General features: G+C 39.7%; 1 protein-coding gene across 4 annotated transcripts in view; it reads left to right on the top strand.

The window, feature by feature from the left end:
- The window catches only part of Pi4KIIIalpha (phosphatidylinositol 4-kinase III alpha), a 70,783-nt gene extending 51,671 nt beyond the window's left edge, over nt 1-19,112 (top strand). For 2 of the 4 annotated variants that reach the window (XM_076206660.1, XM_076206659.1), the window contains 14 exons: nt 1,980-2,177; nt 2,630-2,749; nt 7,247-7,482; nt 7,839-8,029; nt 8,966-9,098; nt 9,220-9,399; nt 9,781-9,901; nt 10,024-10,167; nt 11,257-11,386; nt 11,555-11,699; nt 13,396-13,521; nt 16,818-17,064; nt 17,204-17,369; nt 17,726-19,112. In XM_076206660.1, the coding sequence (XP_076062775.1) occupies nt 1,980-2,177; nt 2,630-2,749; nt 7,247-7,482; nt 7,839-8,029; nt 8,966-9,098; nt 9,220-9,399; nt 9,781-9,901; nt 10,024-10,167; nt 11,257-11,386; nt 11,555-11,699; nt 13,396-13,521; nt 16,818-17,064; nt 17,204-17,369; nt 17,726-17,951 (2,363 nt within the window). In that variant the 3' untranslated portion in view covers nt 17,952-19,112. The remainder of the gene's footprint in view (nt 1-1,979; nt 2,178-2,629; nt 2,750-7,246; nt 7,483-7,838; nt 8,030-8,965; nt 9,099-9,219; nt 9,400-9,780; nt 9,902-10,023; nt 10,168-11,256; nt 11,387-11,554; nt 11,700-13,395; nt 13,522-16,817; nt 17,065-17,203; nt 17,370-17,725) is intronic. The other 2 variants (XM_076206662.1, XM_076206661.1) reach the window with 1 other exon arrangement.
- Nucleotides 19,113-19,395: the final 283 nt, after the last annotated feature.

Genomic DNA, 19,395 nt, shown 5'->3' with positions numbered 1-19,395 from the left:
GAAGAGATAGGCAATATGTGTGTGAGAAGAAAAATGGATGTGTTGGCATTGAAAAGGTAAGGCACCTGGGTTAGATTGGTGTCATGTGAAGTGTCTAAAAAAGGGAAGTACAGTAATGGTGGACTGGCTGGTGAGGTTGTTTAATGTTTGTCTAAAAGATGGTACAGTGCCTGAGGACTGGATGAGTGTCTGTATACTTCTTCTTTGCAAAGGAAAAGGGAAGGAGTGTTGTGTAGTAGTTTCAGAGGGATCAGTTTGTTGAGTGTAGTTGGGAAAGTTATGGGAGGGTTTTTGATGGAGAGGATTAGAAGAGGAACAGAGGGAGTAATTGGTGAAGAATGGTGTAGGTTTAGGACAGGTAGGAGTTGTGTGGATCAGATTTTTGTGGTAAGACAGATATGTGAGAAAGCTTTAGGAAAAAGTAGGGATGTTTTATGGGCCTTTATGGATTTGAAAAAGGCTTATGACAGGGTAGACAGGAAGTCTCTGTAGGAGGTATTGCAAATATATGGGATAGGAGGAAAGCTGTTAAGAGCAGTCAAGATTTATGATGAGTAGTAGATCCTGTATTAGAATTAGAAATGGAGAGAGTGAGTGATTTTAGGTAAAGGTAGGATTTTGCCAGTGATGTGGTATGTCACCTTGGCTTTTTAAGTTATATATGGATGGGGTGGTGTGAGAGGTAAACGCAATAGTCCTAGGATTGGAGATGGTTGGGGAAAATTGAGAAAAGTGGGAGATAAGCCAGTTGTTGTTTGCTGATGACACTGCAATTGTAGCAGGATCAGAGGAGGGATTAAGGAAGTTAGTGACAGAGTTTGAGAAGGTGTATGAAACAAGGAAGTTGAAGATAAATATGGGTAAAAGTAAGGTGATGAGATGTACAAGAGAAGAGGATGGCAGCATATTGAAAGCAAGTATTAAGGGAGAGAGACTGGAGGGAGTGGAAAGCTTCAGATACCTGGGGGCAAATGTGCTGGGAAAAGGAGGAGTGGAAGTGGAGGTAGAATGTTGAGAGAAGCAAGTAAATACCCTGGGGGATTAAATAGTGTAATGAGAAATAGACAATTGGGAATGGATGCTAAGATGAGATTGTATGAAGTAGTGATTGTGCTGACAGCACTGTATGGGGCAAGAACAGTGGAACATAATAGAGGAAGAGTTTCACTGTTTGAGATGAAATGCCGGAAAATTAGGGCTTACTAGGCTGTATAGAGTGAGAAATGAGGAGGTGGGGAGGAGAGTGGTGGTGGAATGGGAGTTGGGAGATAGGGTTGATGAAAGAGTACTGGGATGGTTTGGGCACGTAGAAAGAATGAGTGAAAAAAGACTAGTAAATGAGGTGTGGAAGGCAGAGGTGGAGGGAGTGAACTTCAGGGGATGAGACAGATGGATGGGGTAAAAGGGGCATTGAGCAAGAGGGGAATGTCTTTTGAGGAAGGAAGGGAGAATGCAGGAGATAAGGATTAGTGGAAAATGGCTGTGCATAGATGTTACTGTTATACAAGGAAGGGAGAGGGTAGGAGTGGGTGGCTTAGAGAGTGGTTATGCATGAATGATATTTTGATGCAGCCTGAAAGGATTTCTCCCCTTATTCTCTTTTTCTGCATGAGGGGAAGGAGAGGGGGGTTGCCAATTAAGTGAAGCAGCCCTGCTGTGGATGTGCTGTGTCTTGCTGCATTGCTTCTGACCCAGGGCAGTGGGTGAGATATAGGGATGACCCATCATCCATGAAGAGCTAAAATGAGATAGTGGAAGGATGGTGGATCGGAGTGGGTACTTGCCTTTTGACTTGGTTACCTCTCTTGTACATACACACATACATATACCAATGGCTTTTTCCCCCTTACAAGGAAGGTAGCCAAAAAACAAAGACACAAAAACCTTGAAGGGGGGAAAAGCCCTTTGTATATAGCTAGATAGATATTGTATTATTGCCACACTGTGTGCAATGAAAATAAAGATGTCTGCTTTTTCAGGTGATGCAATACCAAAGTCATTGAGCAAGAATGTGCTACGTGAAAGGATTTACTGCGCCTGCCTTGACTACTTCTGTGGCCCACCAGGCTGTCCTCCACAGCGTCCAGCACAGCTCAAGGAAGACATTCAGGCTCTTCTAGCTTTCTGGAATGCTCTCCATGCAGACAAAAAGTACCTAAAAGCAAGTGCCATTGGAGGTAAGATTTACAGGGTACTTCTATAGGCAAGTGTGGTAGGCCTTTTTACTGTAATTTTGGAATTGTTTTCCAACAGCAAATTTAGAAACCTTAAACAGGAGTAACACATCTCAGAAAGGGGTATAATATTTCATCTCTTCCTCTCTTAGTGACCTATGGATCAGTCTAGTAGTACATGTAACAAAGTGAGGTTGAATGGTCATAAAGATCATTATAAGGGTTGAAATCATTCATCAGGAACCACCAACAGGAAGTGTGACAGAGACCAAATAAGTCAAGTTGGTGACAAAAGCAGCCCCCAACCAAAACAATTTAAAAATCACCCATTGGCTTACAAATCTTTTGAATTATTTCTTTTGGTTTATGTAATTTTTTAACTAATTACCTTTATTTCCCAGTTTTACAAATTATTTTAAATGTTAAACATTCAAATGAATATAATATACTCACAGAAAAGAATCTCATCCTATACAAAGAAGAAATGTACTTTGACCACGTGATGAAAATTCACCTATCCAGACAGAAACAAGCATTAACGCTGCATCCTAGGCGGGCGGGTCTGCATGGCCATGGTAAAGCAAATAAGATGCAGTTACTGTTGCTGCTTCACATTATTTTCATAACAACTAATGCTGTGAATATTACTTCAATCTGTGTCCAATACTGTACCTGCCCTCCTCCTCCTCCTCCTCACTCCTTTTCCCTTCCTCTCTCCTTATCCCTCTCCCTCTTGCAACCCTCCCCTTCTTCCTCCTCTTCCTCCTATTCCTCCTCTTCCTCTTCCTCCTACTCTTCTTTCACCTCCTCACCCAGCACCTCTTCCTCCTCGCCCTTCTCCTATTCTTCATTGCCCTCTCCTCCTCATCCCCATGTAATTCCCATATATAAAATAGGTAACAAATCTCTGCCCAGTAATTATCATCCAATTAGTTTGACATCATTTGTATGCAGAATTAAGAAAACAGTTCCAAGGGATAGAATTGTGGACTTCCTTGAAGCTAAGAATTTAACAAAAGACTTGCAACACATTTTTATAAGAAAATGTATATGTTTGACCAATCTCCTTAACTTCTTTAAGGACTTCTTTAGTATGTTTGAAGAAAGTATGTCAGTCTATACAATATGTTTAGATTTCAAAAAAACATCTGATATGGTCCCACATTATCAGCTATGCAGTAAATTATATTCACATGGTATCATGGGTAATATAGCTGAGTCAAAGATTGGCTAACAGAGAGAAAACAATAGGTTGTAATCAATGGAAATTTGTCAGACTGGTGTGATGTAGTGAGCGGTGTTCCCCAGGGATCTGTACTTGATCCGGTTCTCATTCTGATTTATGTAAATGATATAGATAGTGGTCTGGTATGCAAAAAATCAAAATTTGCGGACAACACAAAAATTGCTAACGAAATCAGTAATGCAACAGATAGGGATCAATTACAGTCTTACTTAGATTATTTCTTTGAGTGGAGCAAGAAATGGTAAATGGAATTTAACATTGATAAATGTAAAGTTTTACACATAAGCAACAAAAACAATTGTAATGATTATTCCACAAATGGTAATCAGCTTCAGAAATTGGATCAAGACCTAGGTGTCTTATTATCTAAAGATCTAAAACTGACCCTCCAGTATACAAAACCTGCAAAAACTGCCTAGCATATAGTAGAATTTATTGCAAAAAACATTTGAACATACATACCATACATATACCAAGGGCCTCTTCCACCTTACAGGGGAGGTAGCCAAAGTCAAAGGCATAAATCTACTCCCACCCATTTCATCCCCACATACTCCACTCACATTCACCACCCCTCCCTCCCTCTTTTCTTGGCTCCTCCTGGATGACAGGTCATCCCAGCATCTTACTCATTGCCCGGGATCAGGAACAATGCAGCAAGACACAGCACATCCACAGCAAGGCCACTTCAATTAATTGGTGACCTCTCCGTTTCTGTCCCCTTGTGTAGAAAAAAAGAGGACAAGGAGAAATCTCTTTGGGCTGCATCAAAATATCATTCACATATACTCCCTCACCCCCCATCCAACACCCACTCCCTTCCATGCATCATAGCATCTTCCATACAAAACCATTCTCCACTCACCCCAATCTTCCGTCTTTTCACTTCCTTTCTCAACAGACATTCCCCTCTTTCCTGATTCCCCTTTTACCCCTTCCATCCATCTCATCCTTGGTCACCCCCTCATGTTCACTCCTTCCACCTCTGCCTTCCACACCTCTTTTACTAATCTTTCTTCACTCATTCACTCCTTGTGTCCTAACCATCCCAATGGTCTTTCATCAACCCTATCTCCCTACTCCCAACATTTGAACACAAGACTGAAAAAGTAATAATTACTCTATGTAATTTCCCTTTAGCATCAAATGACTCTCACAGGTCCTGACACTGGATCAGAATGGCTGAAACTTCATATATATGATTTTCTTGTAAGATCTCATCTTGAATGTTGTGCTCAGTTTTGGTCCCCATGTCATAGACATAGAAAAATTGATGATGATGATGATATGGTTTAACGTCACACACTCCCCCCTATCGGGAGGCTAGGACGATGCCCCTCACATAGGGCTTTGTAGCGTGGAATTTAATGAACCATGCCCTTGGTTCAACTTCGCTGGTGGCAGGATTTGAACTGCCATCACCTCGACCTTCACCGCAAGTAACGACGCCCTAACCCACTCAGCCAGCGATAGTAAGGATAAAATTTAGAATCAATAAAATGACTTCTCACTTACGTAACTGTGAAGAGTGTCTAAGTGAACTTAATTTATTTAGCTTATTCAAACATAGAATGTGGGGTGATTCGATAGAAGTCTTTAAAATGTACCATGGCTTTGTTAATACAAATATTCAAAATTAATTTATCATGGCCCATAGCATTGTCATAAGAAATAATGGCTACAAAATAGAGTTCATACACCAGTGTTTTTTTTTTTTTTTTTTTTTTTTTTTTTTTTTTTTTTTTTTTTTCTTTCTTTTTTTTCTTACTGCATAGCAGATGTTTGGAACATACTGCATACTGCATAGCAGATGTTTGGAACAAAGTACCTCATCATATTGCAAGTTTAAATACAATTGACACATGAAATACATAGTACAGTCAAACCTCACTTAGGGACCTCACATAATGATTCGTGATTCATATGCTTTGCCTGAAGGCTTCTTTCTACCTAGTTAGCCATGAGTCATGAGGAGTGTCTCCCTGTAACTCATGACTAGCTTGTTCCTGCCTGCTTCTCAGCCAGTGTTGCCACTGCTTGAAATTTTTTACTAGATTTAGGATTTATTTTACTTTTTTCCCCCTTCTCCTCCTTCATCCCCCTCCTCCTCCTTCCCTCCTCCTTCCTCCTCCTTCCTCCGCCCACATCCTGTCCCCCTCTCCATCCCATCTCCACACTATCCTATCGCCTTCTCCCTCTCCTCTCCTTTCCTTCCTCCTCTTCCAGGTACTTTTACTCTTCAAGTACTTTCGTTGCTGTTAGTATGTCTGTCTCAAACTGAACCAATTTTATACACCTTTGTGTATTATAGCTACAGCTGTTGTTGATATTGCTGTTTCAGCTTATTGCATGTGAAGAATGATACAGCACATGGTAATGTAAATTGTTTACTATCAGCCAGGATAGAAATAGATTATTTTTTGATGGACATGGTAATTTGTGCTCTGAAGACACCAAGCTACTAATTAATGATTCTCCAATTGAAAGTGATGGATAGACTCTGGAGATGTGATAGAAAAGATGAAATAGGAAGTAGATGATGATGATGATTGTGAAAAATTATATAACTTGATTAAGTGAATATTGAGTGAAGGTAAGGCTGAAGTAATAGATCTGATAATTAATTAGAACCAGGGAGATGGAAGAGATTTCATTGTAGTATGTTCCCCCTTAATACGAGGGCCTGGAACAAAGCTGATTATAAAAAAGTGTTACCAGATGCACTCTTTTTTTTCCTAAGAAGAGTACTAGGCTCCTCTTCAGAGAGTATGAATAGTTCCCATCTCACTATTCGTGGAGGACCAACTCCTATGAAGGAAGTTGATGCCAAGGGTGAGGTAGTGAATATTGAGGCTGACTGTATAAAGTCGCTCTGAAACCTTTCCCCTTATTGTTTAACAGTAGTTCCTTCCTTCCATTTACTGTATTAACAAACAGCCTACCAGTAATGGTGCATGATAGTGGAGGCATGAGTTGATGGTCTCTAAAAGCCTACTTGAATGTGTTATTACTGGTCAGTGCCCCCCCCCCCACATGTATAAAAAATACCTCATGCACCTCCTTTTATTCTTTCTTTCTTTCTGTTTGTATTTGTTTATTTATTTGTTTTTGTATCTACATACCAAGGGCTTTTTCCCCTCTGACCAGGAAGGTAGCCAAAGTCAAAAGGCATATATCCACTCCCACCCACTTCATTCCCACTCATTCTACTCCCATCCAGCACCCTTTCCTCCCTCTCATCTTAGCTCCTTGTCGATGATGGGTCATCCCTGTATCCTGCCTCATGTAGGGCTCCCAAAATTTAGACACATTCTCCCCTTGTCAGACATATATCCTCAACCTACTTACAAAGGATCCCTTCTCCTCCATGGAAAATACCTCAATCCTCCCAAAACATTATCTGTCAGTCTAAGTGCAGAGCTTTTGCTGACTTGCATACCAGGTAATAGCTATTATTACCTCAGTTTCTGAGTATCATTTCAACAAAGTTGACTGACTGTTACTCTTGTAATTGCTAAAGAAGGTCATTACTCGTTACTGCTGCTGTGATAAGTGTTGCTACTCTTGCTGACTTGCATCTGGCAACTTCTCCTCCAATCAGTACTACTACTGAATACCTTTGTACAGAATTGACTGACTATTTGTAATGTAATAGGTATGAATGAGAATGACTTAATGAACAATATATACTCCATTGATGAGCAGAACTAACTAAACTGAAATATTAAGTTTCAAAACAGTAGCATTTGCTAAAAAAGGAGTATTGGTACCTATTGTTTGATATCAAGTTTTTGATAGCATTTTATAACATTTGATGTTCTTGCAGACTTCACTTCATACCAGTTAAGTGGTGGATCTTCCCTCTCTCCTTCGGTGGCTTCTGATATGAGATCAACATCAGGAGAATTTATCATGACCAATTCCGGCTGGATCAACACAGTACCTCTGTCTTCCAACACTTCAACTTTATCTAAGAGGTCTACCAGAAGCAAAAGACTGGTCAATCCTGATATTTATGTCAAGGATTATCTCAAGAAAAGAACATTGATTCTCTCCCTTTTGGTAATTGTTTTTACAGTTAATCAGTTTCCATTCCCTGTTAGGAATTTAAAATTAGAATTAGTAATATTAGTATTCTATGCCTACTTATAATTATCTATTTATCATAAGGGAAAGTACTTAGATTTAGACTAGTTATGGGATTCATTGCACAAGGAGGTGCAGCCCCAAGGGACCAGTACCTGATCTCCAGATGAGGCCCAGAAGTTAAGCAATATACAGTCTTAAAATGATGGGCAAAGTTATCATATGTCTTTCCCTCAGAACCTGGACAGGCATGCTCATCATCAGTACATGAAAGGATGAATAACACACGTTGAATATGAATGGTAAATGAGATATGTATAAATACATTTCAGGCAGTTGAAATTCAAATGCTTAAGGTTTGGTACCAACCTCTCCAACCTATTGGAGGGGAGATGACAAGTCCCCAGGAAGAAGCTTTGATCCAGTGGTCCTCTCGAGCCTTCAACACAAGCAAAGCTTGGAGTGCTAATGTTCATTTAGCATGGAGCATCTCACCAGCTCTTGCCCTCAACCTTCCCACCAGGTAATTGTGCATTTCCAAAAATATCTAAGATTGACAGCTACTATTATGTACAACAGTAGTCCAACTGATTTAACTTATGAAGCGGCCTTGCTGTGGATGTGCTGTGTCTTGCGACACTGCTTCTGACCCAGGGCAGTGGACAGGATGCAGGGATGACCCGTCATCCAGGAGGTGCCAAGATAAGAGGGAGGAAGGAGGGTGGAGGGGAGTGGAATATATAGGAAAGGGAATGGGTGGGAGTGGTTTCTATGCCTTTTTCTTTTTGGCTACCTTCCGTGTAAGGGGAAAAAAGCCTTTGCTATATGTATGTATGTACATACATATGATCAAAGCTTTTTTTTTATTTTCCACCTTACAAGTGAGGCAGCCAAAAAAAAAAAGGCATAAAATCCACTCCCACTCATTCCATCCCCACATACTCCACTCCCATTCATCCCCCTCCCTCCCTCTTATCTTGGCTCCTCCTGGATGACTGGTCATCCCTGCATCACACCCACAGCCCTGGGTCAGACAGGATGATTTAACTTTTCATATATGTATTTTTTTTTTTTTTTATCTGGCTTTGGTATGAACCAAAAGGCCTTTATTAGTATGTTATTTTGATGTAATCCATTACATATAATATTATATACATAAGGATGGGGGAGTGAGTTGATAAGGATGGAGGTAGCAGAAGTTCAGTAGAACTTAAGAAATCACACTCATCAATATGATTAATATGAGAAGGAAGATTAGGGTTCCAAATAAGAATGGATGACAATTAACAGAGGTTCCTCTCAAATTTACTCTCATCTGTGTATGCTGACCACATTGTTTTTGCTACATTTTCCTCATTCATTCTTTCCACATAACCAAACCAACTCAATGCTTTTAATTTTCAGTTTCTTATTAATGCTGTCAAAGTTCCTAATGTTTACTTCTACTTGAAATTTTCAGAATTCATAATGTGCACAGTCTTGAAGGGGTTATTGCGCAAAAAGTTCGGAGTAATCCTGTTTCAGTGTCGCATATGCCAGAAGCATTGTTGTACCTAGCAACATCAGAAAATATTCTTTCTGATATTCCAGAGGTATGGAATTGAAATTGGCTCATATTTTCCATGCAGTTAAGGACTGAAAATTGTTATGAATATCACTGCTAAGCACCTTTTAGCTGTATCCATATGTTAATGGAACACTTTTTATTTCCAGTTGAATTATATGTTAACATGGTCTCCAGTTCCTCCGGTGAAAGCCCTAGCCTACTTTTCTCGTCAGTACCCACCTCACCCAATCACTGCCCAGTATGCTGTAAGGGTCTTATCTGCCTACCCATCAGACACAGTGCTGTTCTACATTCCACAGCTTGTGCAGGCACTGCGATATGATACAGTGAGTTATGTACCATTTTTAGTTTGTGTAGAGAGGCAGAATTTTCTTGTGGGAGGGAAGTGTCCAGCAATCATGTCCTGAACTTTACCATTGTGAAGGTAGTCCTCACTCAATTGATAAGGTAAACAAGTTAGGATCAAGATTATCAAAAAAAGATTCACAGAAGATAACTTGTATTCTTGATTTTCACATTCTTGAGAGTCCCAGAAAGGTAATGCACCTGAATCCCCTTCTTCCTCTTTCCTCCATCTACTGTACTCAATCCTCCTATTCCTTCCTCCCCATTGTCTTCTATCCTCCTCTTCCTCCTATCCTCCTCTTCCTCCTCCTCCTCAGTCACGAGTGAATGAATACTATAGCCTAAATTCATTCTGTCCTCAGATGGGATATGTCTCTGAATTCATCAAGTTTGCAGCCAAAAAGTCTCAGTTATTAGCACATCAAGTGATATGGAATATGGAAACCAACAAGTTCAGAGATGAAGATGGAAATGAAAAGGATGGTAGGTACTTTGTTGCTTTAAAGAGTGCATGATATTTTACTGTCATAATTTTTTGGATTACAACTTAATGTGTCATAAAAGATGTTATTGATATTTATTTTATAAATATTCTTTTACCAAAGCTGACCTGTTTGAAGTTATTGAAAACTTGGAGAAGACTATCATAGCCAGTGTGTCAGGACATGCCAAGCAATTCTATGAAAGAGAATTTGACTTCTTTGGCAAAGTGACAAATATCTCGGCAATTATCAAACCATACCCAAAAGGTAAGGGTCATGACTCATTGTGATATTTCTCCTCTGTGTGTATGTATGTGATTGAGTGAGTGAATGAATGAGTGAGGTAGGAAGAATGGAAACCAGAAGTGGATGGAGTGAACTTACATGAAATGGAAAAGTGAGAATGGATGGATAGTCTAAAAAGGGTTTTGAATATGTGTGGAATGTCTCTCCTAGAACTTGGCATATCTCCATTATGATTAATGTATGATCCACTTCCAACCATTGTGAACCTGAAGATCAACCCTTGACATACATACATATACATATACCAAGGCTTTTTCCCCCTTACAAGGGAGGTAGCCAAAAAGGAAAGGCATAAAATCATTCCCACCCATTCCATCCCTGAATACACTCCACACCCCTCCACCCTCCCTCTTATCTTAGCACCTCCCAGATGACGGGTCATCCCTTCACCCTGTCCACTGCCCTGGGTCAGAAGCAGTGTCGCAAGACACAGCACATCCACAGCAAGGCCGCTTCATTAAATCGGCGACCCCCCCTCTCTGTCCCCCCATGCATAAAAGGAGAAGACGGGGAGAAATCCCTTCGGTCTGTGTCAAACTTTGCTCACACATACTACCTCACCCCCCATCCACCCGCCCATTCCACCTCATGCATCACAACATCATCCATATACAACCATTCTCCATTCACCCCTGTCTTCTGTCCTCTCCCGTCCTTCCTCAACAGACATTCCCTTCTTCCCCAAAGCCCCCTTCACCTCATCCATCCACCTCATCTTAGGACGTCCCCTCATGTTCACTCCCTCCACATCTGCCTTCCATACCTCTTTTACTACTCTTTCTTCACTCATCCTTTCCATGTGTCCAAACCATCCTAATACTCTTTCATCAACCCTATCTCCCAACTCCCTTTCCACCCCCATTCTCCTCCTCACCTCCTCATTTCTCACTCTATCTAGCCTAGTAACTCCCATCATACTTCTCAGACACCTCATCTCAAACACATTCAAACTCCTTCTCTCTTCCTCACTCTGAACCCTTGACAGTTTACTTATTTATTTATTATTATTCTTTTAAGTGTTATTAAGATCTGAACATTTTTGTAATACAGGTCCAGAGCGTAAGAAGGCTTGCCTGGATGCTCTCAGGGCGATTGAAGTAGCACCAGGATGTTATTTGCCTTCCAACCCAGAGGCAGTCATCATTGACATAGACAGAAATAGTGGCACACCTATGCAAAGGTTAAAGATTATCTTTGGATTATTTATTGAATTCCATTTTTCTCATGGCAAATAACTTTATAAATAATCAAGTTTTCTATCATGATTTTTAAAGCTGGGTAATTGCAATTTAGATACAAAAACTAGTACATTCTCTGCTATATTTAATTGTTGCTTTTGTACCAACAGTGCTGCTAAGGCACCCTACCTAGCACGCTTCCTTGTGCGAAAGTGTGGTATCAATGAACTGGAAAGGCAGGGTATGGCTGTAAGCGCTGGTCAACCCATCAGTCCCAATATTGGCCCAGATGTATGGCAGGCAGCAATCTTCAAGGTAACATGATCAACGTCCTTGTACACTTTCATACTAAATTTAAGGCTCTTGGTCTGACTTAACCCATAAATAGGTTGAAGGGTCACTCATCTGAATGAGATTGTCAACTGTCAACTAGAAAAACTGTAAGAACAATTCTTACAGCTTGTAAGCCCTTCTATGGAGGTGCTGTGTCTTGCTATATTGCCTCTGACCTAAACAATGTGGTGGGGGACAGGGATGATCCTTCATCTATAAAGATCAAAGGTGGAAGGGACAGCAAATGGATTTTTGGATGGGTATGGGATGAGTTTTAGGTGGGATTATACTTTGACTCAGCTTTCCCCCTTAAATGAGGGAAAGGCTTTTTGGTATATGTATTTATCTAATGGTAATATATTGGGTTGGAGCTGGGCCCTTAAGTTCAATTATGGTATCCATTTGAATTATTTCTTCTTCCAGTCGATTCTATCACTATGAAAACTGGCAGAAATGTTAAAAGATTAATAAGACCAAGACCCTTCCATGAGCCTGTATTTGATTGTGCATGGATGGAAGGATGATGTGGCCCATATTTTCCTTATTTACTCCATGAATTAGCTACCTCCCTTGTAAAAGAGAAGCCCTTATATAGACTCAATGAATTATGTTTGAGTGGCTGAGGAGAGGGGTTGCTGAATAATGAAGTGGTGGGGTCAACCAGCTCTGGCTGTCAGGACCTGCTGAGGAAGTGCTGAGTCTTGCTGTGTTTTCTTTGATCCAGGTATTGTGGCAGGGAACAGGGATGACCCATCAATAAAATGGTGCTAAGATGGGAAGAAGTTAAGTGAATATAAAGTGGGCATATGAATATGTATATGCTTTGACTTGGCTACAACCCTCTTCATAAGGGGGAAAGTGCCTTTAAAATATATATGTATGTATAATATATATATATATATATATATATATATATATGTATGTATAATATATATATATATATATATATATATATATATATATATATATGTATGTATATCACATGAAAACCACAGTTGGAGCAAAAAAGATTGGACACAAGGAATGTATATATTTCGATTGCAAACTGCAATCCTCTGTTTCCAGTCTTTTTTACTCCAACTGTGGTTTTCACGTGATCGACAGATGTGGGATTACATTTTCACCAGTAATATATATATATATTTTATCATCTTTTATATAAAAATAATTGCCCTGCTCTGTTGTTTAAATGATTTATGTACTTCTTGGGGACATAATTGAATTTGCTATGAAATATAGGTTATGAAACATAAAAGGTAATTAGGATTGGATTGTTTTTTAGAGCTTCAAATTATCAGCCTTCCTCATATGTTGATTTACTCTTCTTATGAGCATAGTATCCTTTCTTATGTTAGGGTGATAAATTTCTCAGTTGATGTAAGTACATACATACATACATATACCAAGGCTTTTTCCCCCTTCCAAGGGAGGTAGCCAAAAAGGGAAAGGCATAAAAACACTCCCACCCATTTCATCCCTAAATACACTCCACACCCCTCCCACCCTCCCTCTCATCTGAGCACCTCCTGGATGACGGGTCATCCCTGCACCTTGCCCACCGCCCTGGGTCAGAAGCAGTGTCGCAAGACACAGCACATGTAAGTAAAATTGATGTAAGTAAAATTGATGTAAGTAAAATTCTAAATATTCTGTACTTTTTCACATTTTTGTATTTAAGGTTGGTGATGATGTTCGGCAAGATATGTTGGCACTCCAGGTCATCTCCCTCTTTGAGAATGTCTTCCAGTCAGTTGGGCTTGACTTGTTCCTGTACCCATATCGGGTTGTTGCTACATCTCCTGGGGTAAGATACTATTACTTTTTAGCACTTAAGGTAATACATTTAAACTTTGTAAGAGTTAGGCAATGTAAATAATGGGATTTAGAAATAATTGTGGTTTGGACACATGGAAAGAATGAGTGAAGAATGATTAGTAAAAGAAGTGTGGAAGGCAGAGGTGGAAGGAGTGAACAGGAGGGGGTAACCAAGGATGAGATGGATGGATGGATAAAAGGGGCATTGAGAAAGATGGGGATGTCTGTTGAGGATGAGAGGGACAAGACAGAAAATAGGGGTGAGTGGAGAATGGTTGTATATAGATGATGCTTTGATGCATGGAAGGGAGTGGGTGGGGGATGGGGGCTAGGGAGTGGTTATGTGTGAATGATATTTTGACACAGCCTGAAGGGATTTCTCCCTGTCATCTGTTTTTCTGTGTGAGGGGATGGAGAGGGGGCGGTCACCGATTAAATGAAGCAGTCTTGCTGTGGATGTGCTGTGTCTTGCTGCATTGTTTATGACCCAGTGGAGTGGGCAAGATGCAGGGATGACCCATCATCAAGGAGGACCCAAGGAAAGAGGGAGGGAGAGAGGGTGGTGATTGGGAGTATGTGGGTGGGGATGAAATGGGTGGGAGTGGAATTATGCCTTTTGACTTTGGCTACCTCTCATGTAAAAGGGAATAAGTTCTTTGTATATGTATGTATATAGAAAAATATATACTGTATATTAGTTTTTTTCTTTTATTCATTGGGGATATCATGATATTGGTTCATATACAAAATTAGTCTTGTTTAAAAAGTAACATGAGTATATGTTGCAGATAGTGACATATTTATTTCCTCCAGGAAAATCATTTATGCTTGTATGGAAAATGTATTATTAAGACAACATTTTCATCTATCATGTGATGCAATTACTCCAACCAACCAATCCTAACAAAGGATGAGAAACCTGTATTTACATAAGGATGGATGGAGGACTTTCACCATTAGGGAAGAAAGAGAAAATTCAGCTGGGATTTTTTTTTTTTTTTTTTTTTTTTTTTTTTTCTTTTCTTTTTCTTTTTTTTTCCATATTAGAAGTAGTAACATTTTGGAAAAAAATCAGCTGGAAAATTTTACATATATGTATTTTAGAACTGGAAACATTTTGGAGAAAAGTGGGAGGTGAGCCAGTTGTTGTTTGCTGACAACACTGCTTGTGGCAGCATCAGAGGAGTGATTAAGAGAGTAATGAAGTTTGGGAGGGTATTTGATAGGAGAAAGTTGAAGGTAAATGTGTATAAAAGAAAGATGATAAGATGTACAAGGGGAGAGGATGGCAGTGAGTTGGAAGTGAGCCTTAAATGAGAGAGGATGGAAGAAGTGAGTAGCCCTAGGTATTTGAGGTACCATGTGACAGGAAAAGGAGTGGTGGAAGTAAATTGTAGACAGAAAAGCAAGTAAATGTCTTGGGGGATTAAGAGGTGTCATGAAAAATAGGCATTGGGGAATAGATGCAAAGAATAGACTATATGAAAGGGTGACTCTACCAGCAGCACTGTATGGGGCAGAGACCTGGAATTGAAGAGAGACAGAGAGGAAAAGTTAATTAGGTTTGAGATGAAATGTCTGAGAAGTATGGTAGGGGTTCAAGGTATAGTGAGAAACGAGGAGGTGAGGAGGAGAGCTGGGGTGGAAAAGGAGATAGCAAATAGGGTTAATGAAAGAGTATTGGGATGGTTTGGACAAATAAAAAGAATGAGAGAAGAAAGATTAGTAAAAGAGGTGTGGAAGGCAGAGGTGGGGGGAGTGAACTTGAGGGAATGACCGGGGATTAGATGAGATGGATGGGGTGAGAGGGGTGTTGAGCAAGAGAGGAATGTCTGTTGAGCAAGGAAGGAAGATGGCAGGAGATATTGTTAAGTAGAGATAGGCTGTGTATAGATGATACTGTGATGTAAGGAAGGGAGGGAGTGGAGGATGGGGAGGTGAGGGGAGGGTAGGGTAGGGAGTGGTTATGTATGAATGACATTTTGACACAGCCCAAAGGGATTTCTCTCTGTCTTCTCTTTTTCTGGTTGAGGGGATGGAGATGGGTGGCTTACCAATGAAGTGAAGCAGCCTTGCTGTGAATGTGCTGTCTTGCTGCATTGCTTCTGACCCAGTGCAGTGTGCAGGATACAGGGATGACCTGTTATCCATGAGGAGCTAAGATGAGAGGGAGGAAAGGGTACAAGATGGGAGTGGAATGGGTGAGAGTGGGTACTTCCCTTTTGACTTGGCTACCTCCCTTTTTAGGGGAAAAAGCCCTCGGTATATAGATAGATAGTAACATTTTGAGGAGGTAGCAAAAATAGAAGTGTTGGTATTATTGTAGTGCCAGATCATGACCTTAACATATTTGTGCTAGTGTTGTTCTTGCCTCTCTAGTGAGAGGGTTATCTGTGGGTCTTATCTCTGGAGGGATTGCTGGAATAGGGTGTGGGTAGCTGGTTATGTAATGCTGGTTTTGTGAATGTGGATGTGTTGTGTGGGTGGTGGTGTTAGGTTGCTGTAAATGTTTTAGTTGTATGCTGCTGATGCAGGTTTTCTGTTGTGTTCAGTTGGTTGTGCTTGTGTTATATAATGAGATGTTGAGACGGATTGAGGGGTTTTACTGTGAACCTACCATTTTCATGTAATGCTGTGTGGGGATGATTTTGGTATCTATATGCAGATGTTCTTGTGGGGTGATTTTGGTGCATCTTGTTACTGTTCTCTGTTTTATTTTCTATAGTTCGTAAGGTGTCTTTGTTTTCTTTGACTGTTGGGAACCATCTTGTAAAAGCATAGTCAAGTTTGATTCTTAAGAACTGTTTTTAAGCTGTGATTAGTATTTCCTCTTGCTGTCCTTTTGTATTCAGGACTCCATCCAGCCCTAAAACAGTATGAACACCTGTAGCCTGACCACAGAATCAAACTATCTCGGATGAACTCACCACACAGAAGACACCGAGCACCTCATCACACAATGCCCCACACAAACAATCCCTAGACAACAACATATTTCATCCCTGAGTGACCTATGAGCCCATCCAGTGGCCATTGCTGATTATCTGGAAGCTGTAGGTCTCCTGCAAGAAACCTAGGACAATGGATTGAATGATACCACCTCTTTTAGCATTTCTCTACTATTAGATACATTTTCATCCCTTTCTACTTCTTTCTGCTCTTTTTTGCCATTTGCATGTGGTGTATTTTGCACAATTTAATGAGACTTTTTAAAAATAGTGAAGTTCAATGGAAGGTTATATTGACACTTTTTGATTGTTCAATTTTATTTTTGTGTAATTTCAGTGTGGTGTCATTGAATGTGTTCCCAATGCAAAGTCCAGGGACCAACTTGGAAGAAGTACAGACACTGGAATGTATGAATACTTCATCCAAATATATGGTGATGAAAATATGCCCAAGTTCCAGCAGGCACGGAGTAATTTTGTCAAGTCTATGGCAGCATATTCTATTGTAGGCTTCTTGCTACAGATCAAGGACCGACATAATGGCAACATTATGTTGGACAGTGATGGCCACATTATTCATATTGGTAAGCTGTTGGGACATGAAATATTAGAGGCATGCATGAGTTACATGTAGTGAGGTTTGTTTTTATATATTGAACCACAAATATATTCTGGTTTAAGTTTTGTCACTCAGCATCTTTAAATGTGGCATAAATTTGACAGATTTTGGCTTCATGTTTGAAAGTTCTCCTGGTGGAAACCTAGGATTTGAACCAGACATAAAGTTAACACAGGAAATGTTGTGGATCATGGGTGGCAAGTTTGAGGCAGCACCAGCGCCCTTCAAGTGGTTTGTCGAACTGTGCATCAAAGGATACTTGGCTGTCAGGTGATTTATTAGTATTGTGAATAGGAATGGAATTACTTATATATAAATTTTATTTTTAGAAGTAATGGAAATGACTTAAAGCTTTTCAGTACTGGGAAGCATTTAATACATAGAAGAATGCATATGTGTGTGCTGAGTTTATTAAAATGAATATTTTTATGCTTAAGTTTTACAAATGTAAAGGCTTATTAAGAGCAGATTTGTCGGGAATGGTTATTGTCATTTAATGAAAAGACTTACTTGATAAGAGCCTGCGTATATGTATTTGGTTAGGACAGTATAGTGTTCTTAAGAGGTTAGTGATATTTCTCGGAAAGAAGTTGTTTGTTGATGATGAAATTAAATATTTGTTACAGACCATACCGTGAAGCCATTGTATCCTTGGTTTCACTGATGCTGGACACCGGTTTACCGTGCTTCAGGGGCCAGACCATTCGTCAGTTGAGGTCACGTTTTACGCCTCAATCAACAGAAAAAGAAGCAGCGGATTACATGCGCTCCATCATTCAGAAGTCTAGTCTCAACATTCGTACTAAGGCATACGATTGGTTGCAAAAGTATCAGAACCAGATTCCGTGCTAAAAAGTGTCCTGAAGAAGGGATCTTTGCTGATCCAACATATGCAAATTGAGCCTTAACATTTACACCACAACATATATTCACTGCAGATTTGTGGTAAATGCAGTTTTAAAAATCATGTTTTGAACAAAACCCTTAGAATGAATGCTGGCTTTCAACCCCTTCCAGTATGCTGGCAGGCTTAGGTTTATTGTACATAACATCTTACATTTTGAACAGTGGATGAGACATTAAACTGAACTGGAGTTGAATTGATTCTTACAATATTCAGTCTATGGGCCTCCTTTCAGTAAAATGAAATTTGTTTAGCCCAGAAAAAAATATAAAGTCTGCCACTTCTGAAGGGATTAAGTAATGATAGCCTGCATGGGGAATGGGACACTTGAATGCTGTGCAAGTTTCAATGGATTTGAAGGATGAGAATTAAAAGTAACAAAGGAAAGGGCAGGTCACATAGGGAAGGGAAAATGTTACAAGGAATAGAGGTAAATCAGTCAGGGAGCAGGTAAAGTAAGTGATAGAAGAAGGGAGAGAAGGTGAATCAGGAGAGATAGATAAATGTTTAGCAGTTGTTGATAGTTGTTGCTATCCTCTTCTGAACCTCACCCAGTCATTTGTTATGTTACTGCAGGTTGCAATAAAAATTGATGCAAGGTTTTGGTACATCATCTGGCGTGAAGGCTCAATGCCCAGATAATAGTTTTCATTGTCAGTATTATTATGCAATTAGAACTGTTCTGGTAGTTTGACTAAGGAGAATGTTTAGGCCTGTAAGGATATTATGAAGTCTGTATTGCTCCTGCACTTAATGATAACTATAATTTCATAGTCAGATAAACAAAACCCTTTCCAGTTAGGCATAACCTCAGTTGTAATCACCAATGAATTACCATGTATTTATGCATTGAAATTAGGATTTCTGTCTTGAAAATTGCAAGACATTAGTCACAACCTACTTTATCAATATTATTTTTCTTTCATTATCCCTTGTCACTATTATCTTGTAAGTGAATATTGTATATGTGATCATATTTATATGAGTTATATGAAATATATTCGACAGAGTAAAGTATTGAAACTATCAAGATTATTATATTGCTTTAAATTATTTATATATATATATATGTATATATACATACAAATGTTAATATACTTGATGTTAAAGACCTGATGTTTCATTAACCTTTTATAAGAGGGTGCTGAAAAGTTCCTGGCTTTGGGTAAAAGAAAATACAGGAAGATCAGTTAATTATGATTTTATTCAACATATTCCCCTCTCAGATTCACACACTTATTACAAAGGTCCTTCAGTTTTTCTAAGCCCTGAAAAAAGAACTCAGAAGGTTGGGCCTCCAACCAGGTCTCTGTAGCAGTGATCACTTCCGATGATCAGTTTCATGTGCTGCATGTGCTGGTGCATTGTCCTGCAAAAAGAGGACACCATGGC

Source organism: Oratosquilla oratoria, chromosome 23 (assembly GCF_046742065.1).
Source record: "Oratosquilla oratoria isolate Oo_2021 chromosome 23, ASM4674206v1, whole genome shotgun sequence".
Lineage (NCBI taxonomy): Eukaryota > Metazoa > Arthropoda > Malacostraca > Stomatopoda > Squillidae > Oratosquilla > Oratosquilla oratoria.
The sequence above is the reverse complement of the archived record's forward strand: the minus strand, read 5'-3'. Positions and strand labels throughout refer to the sequence as shown.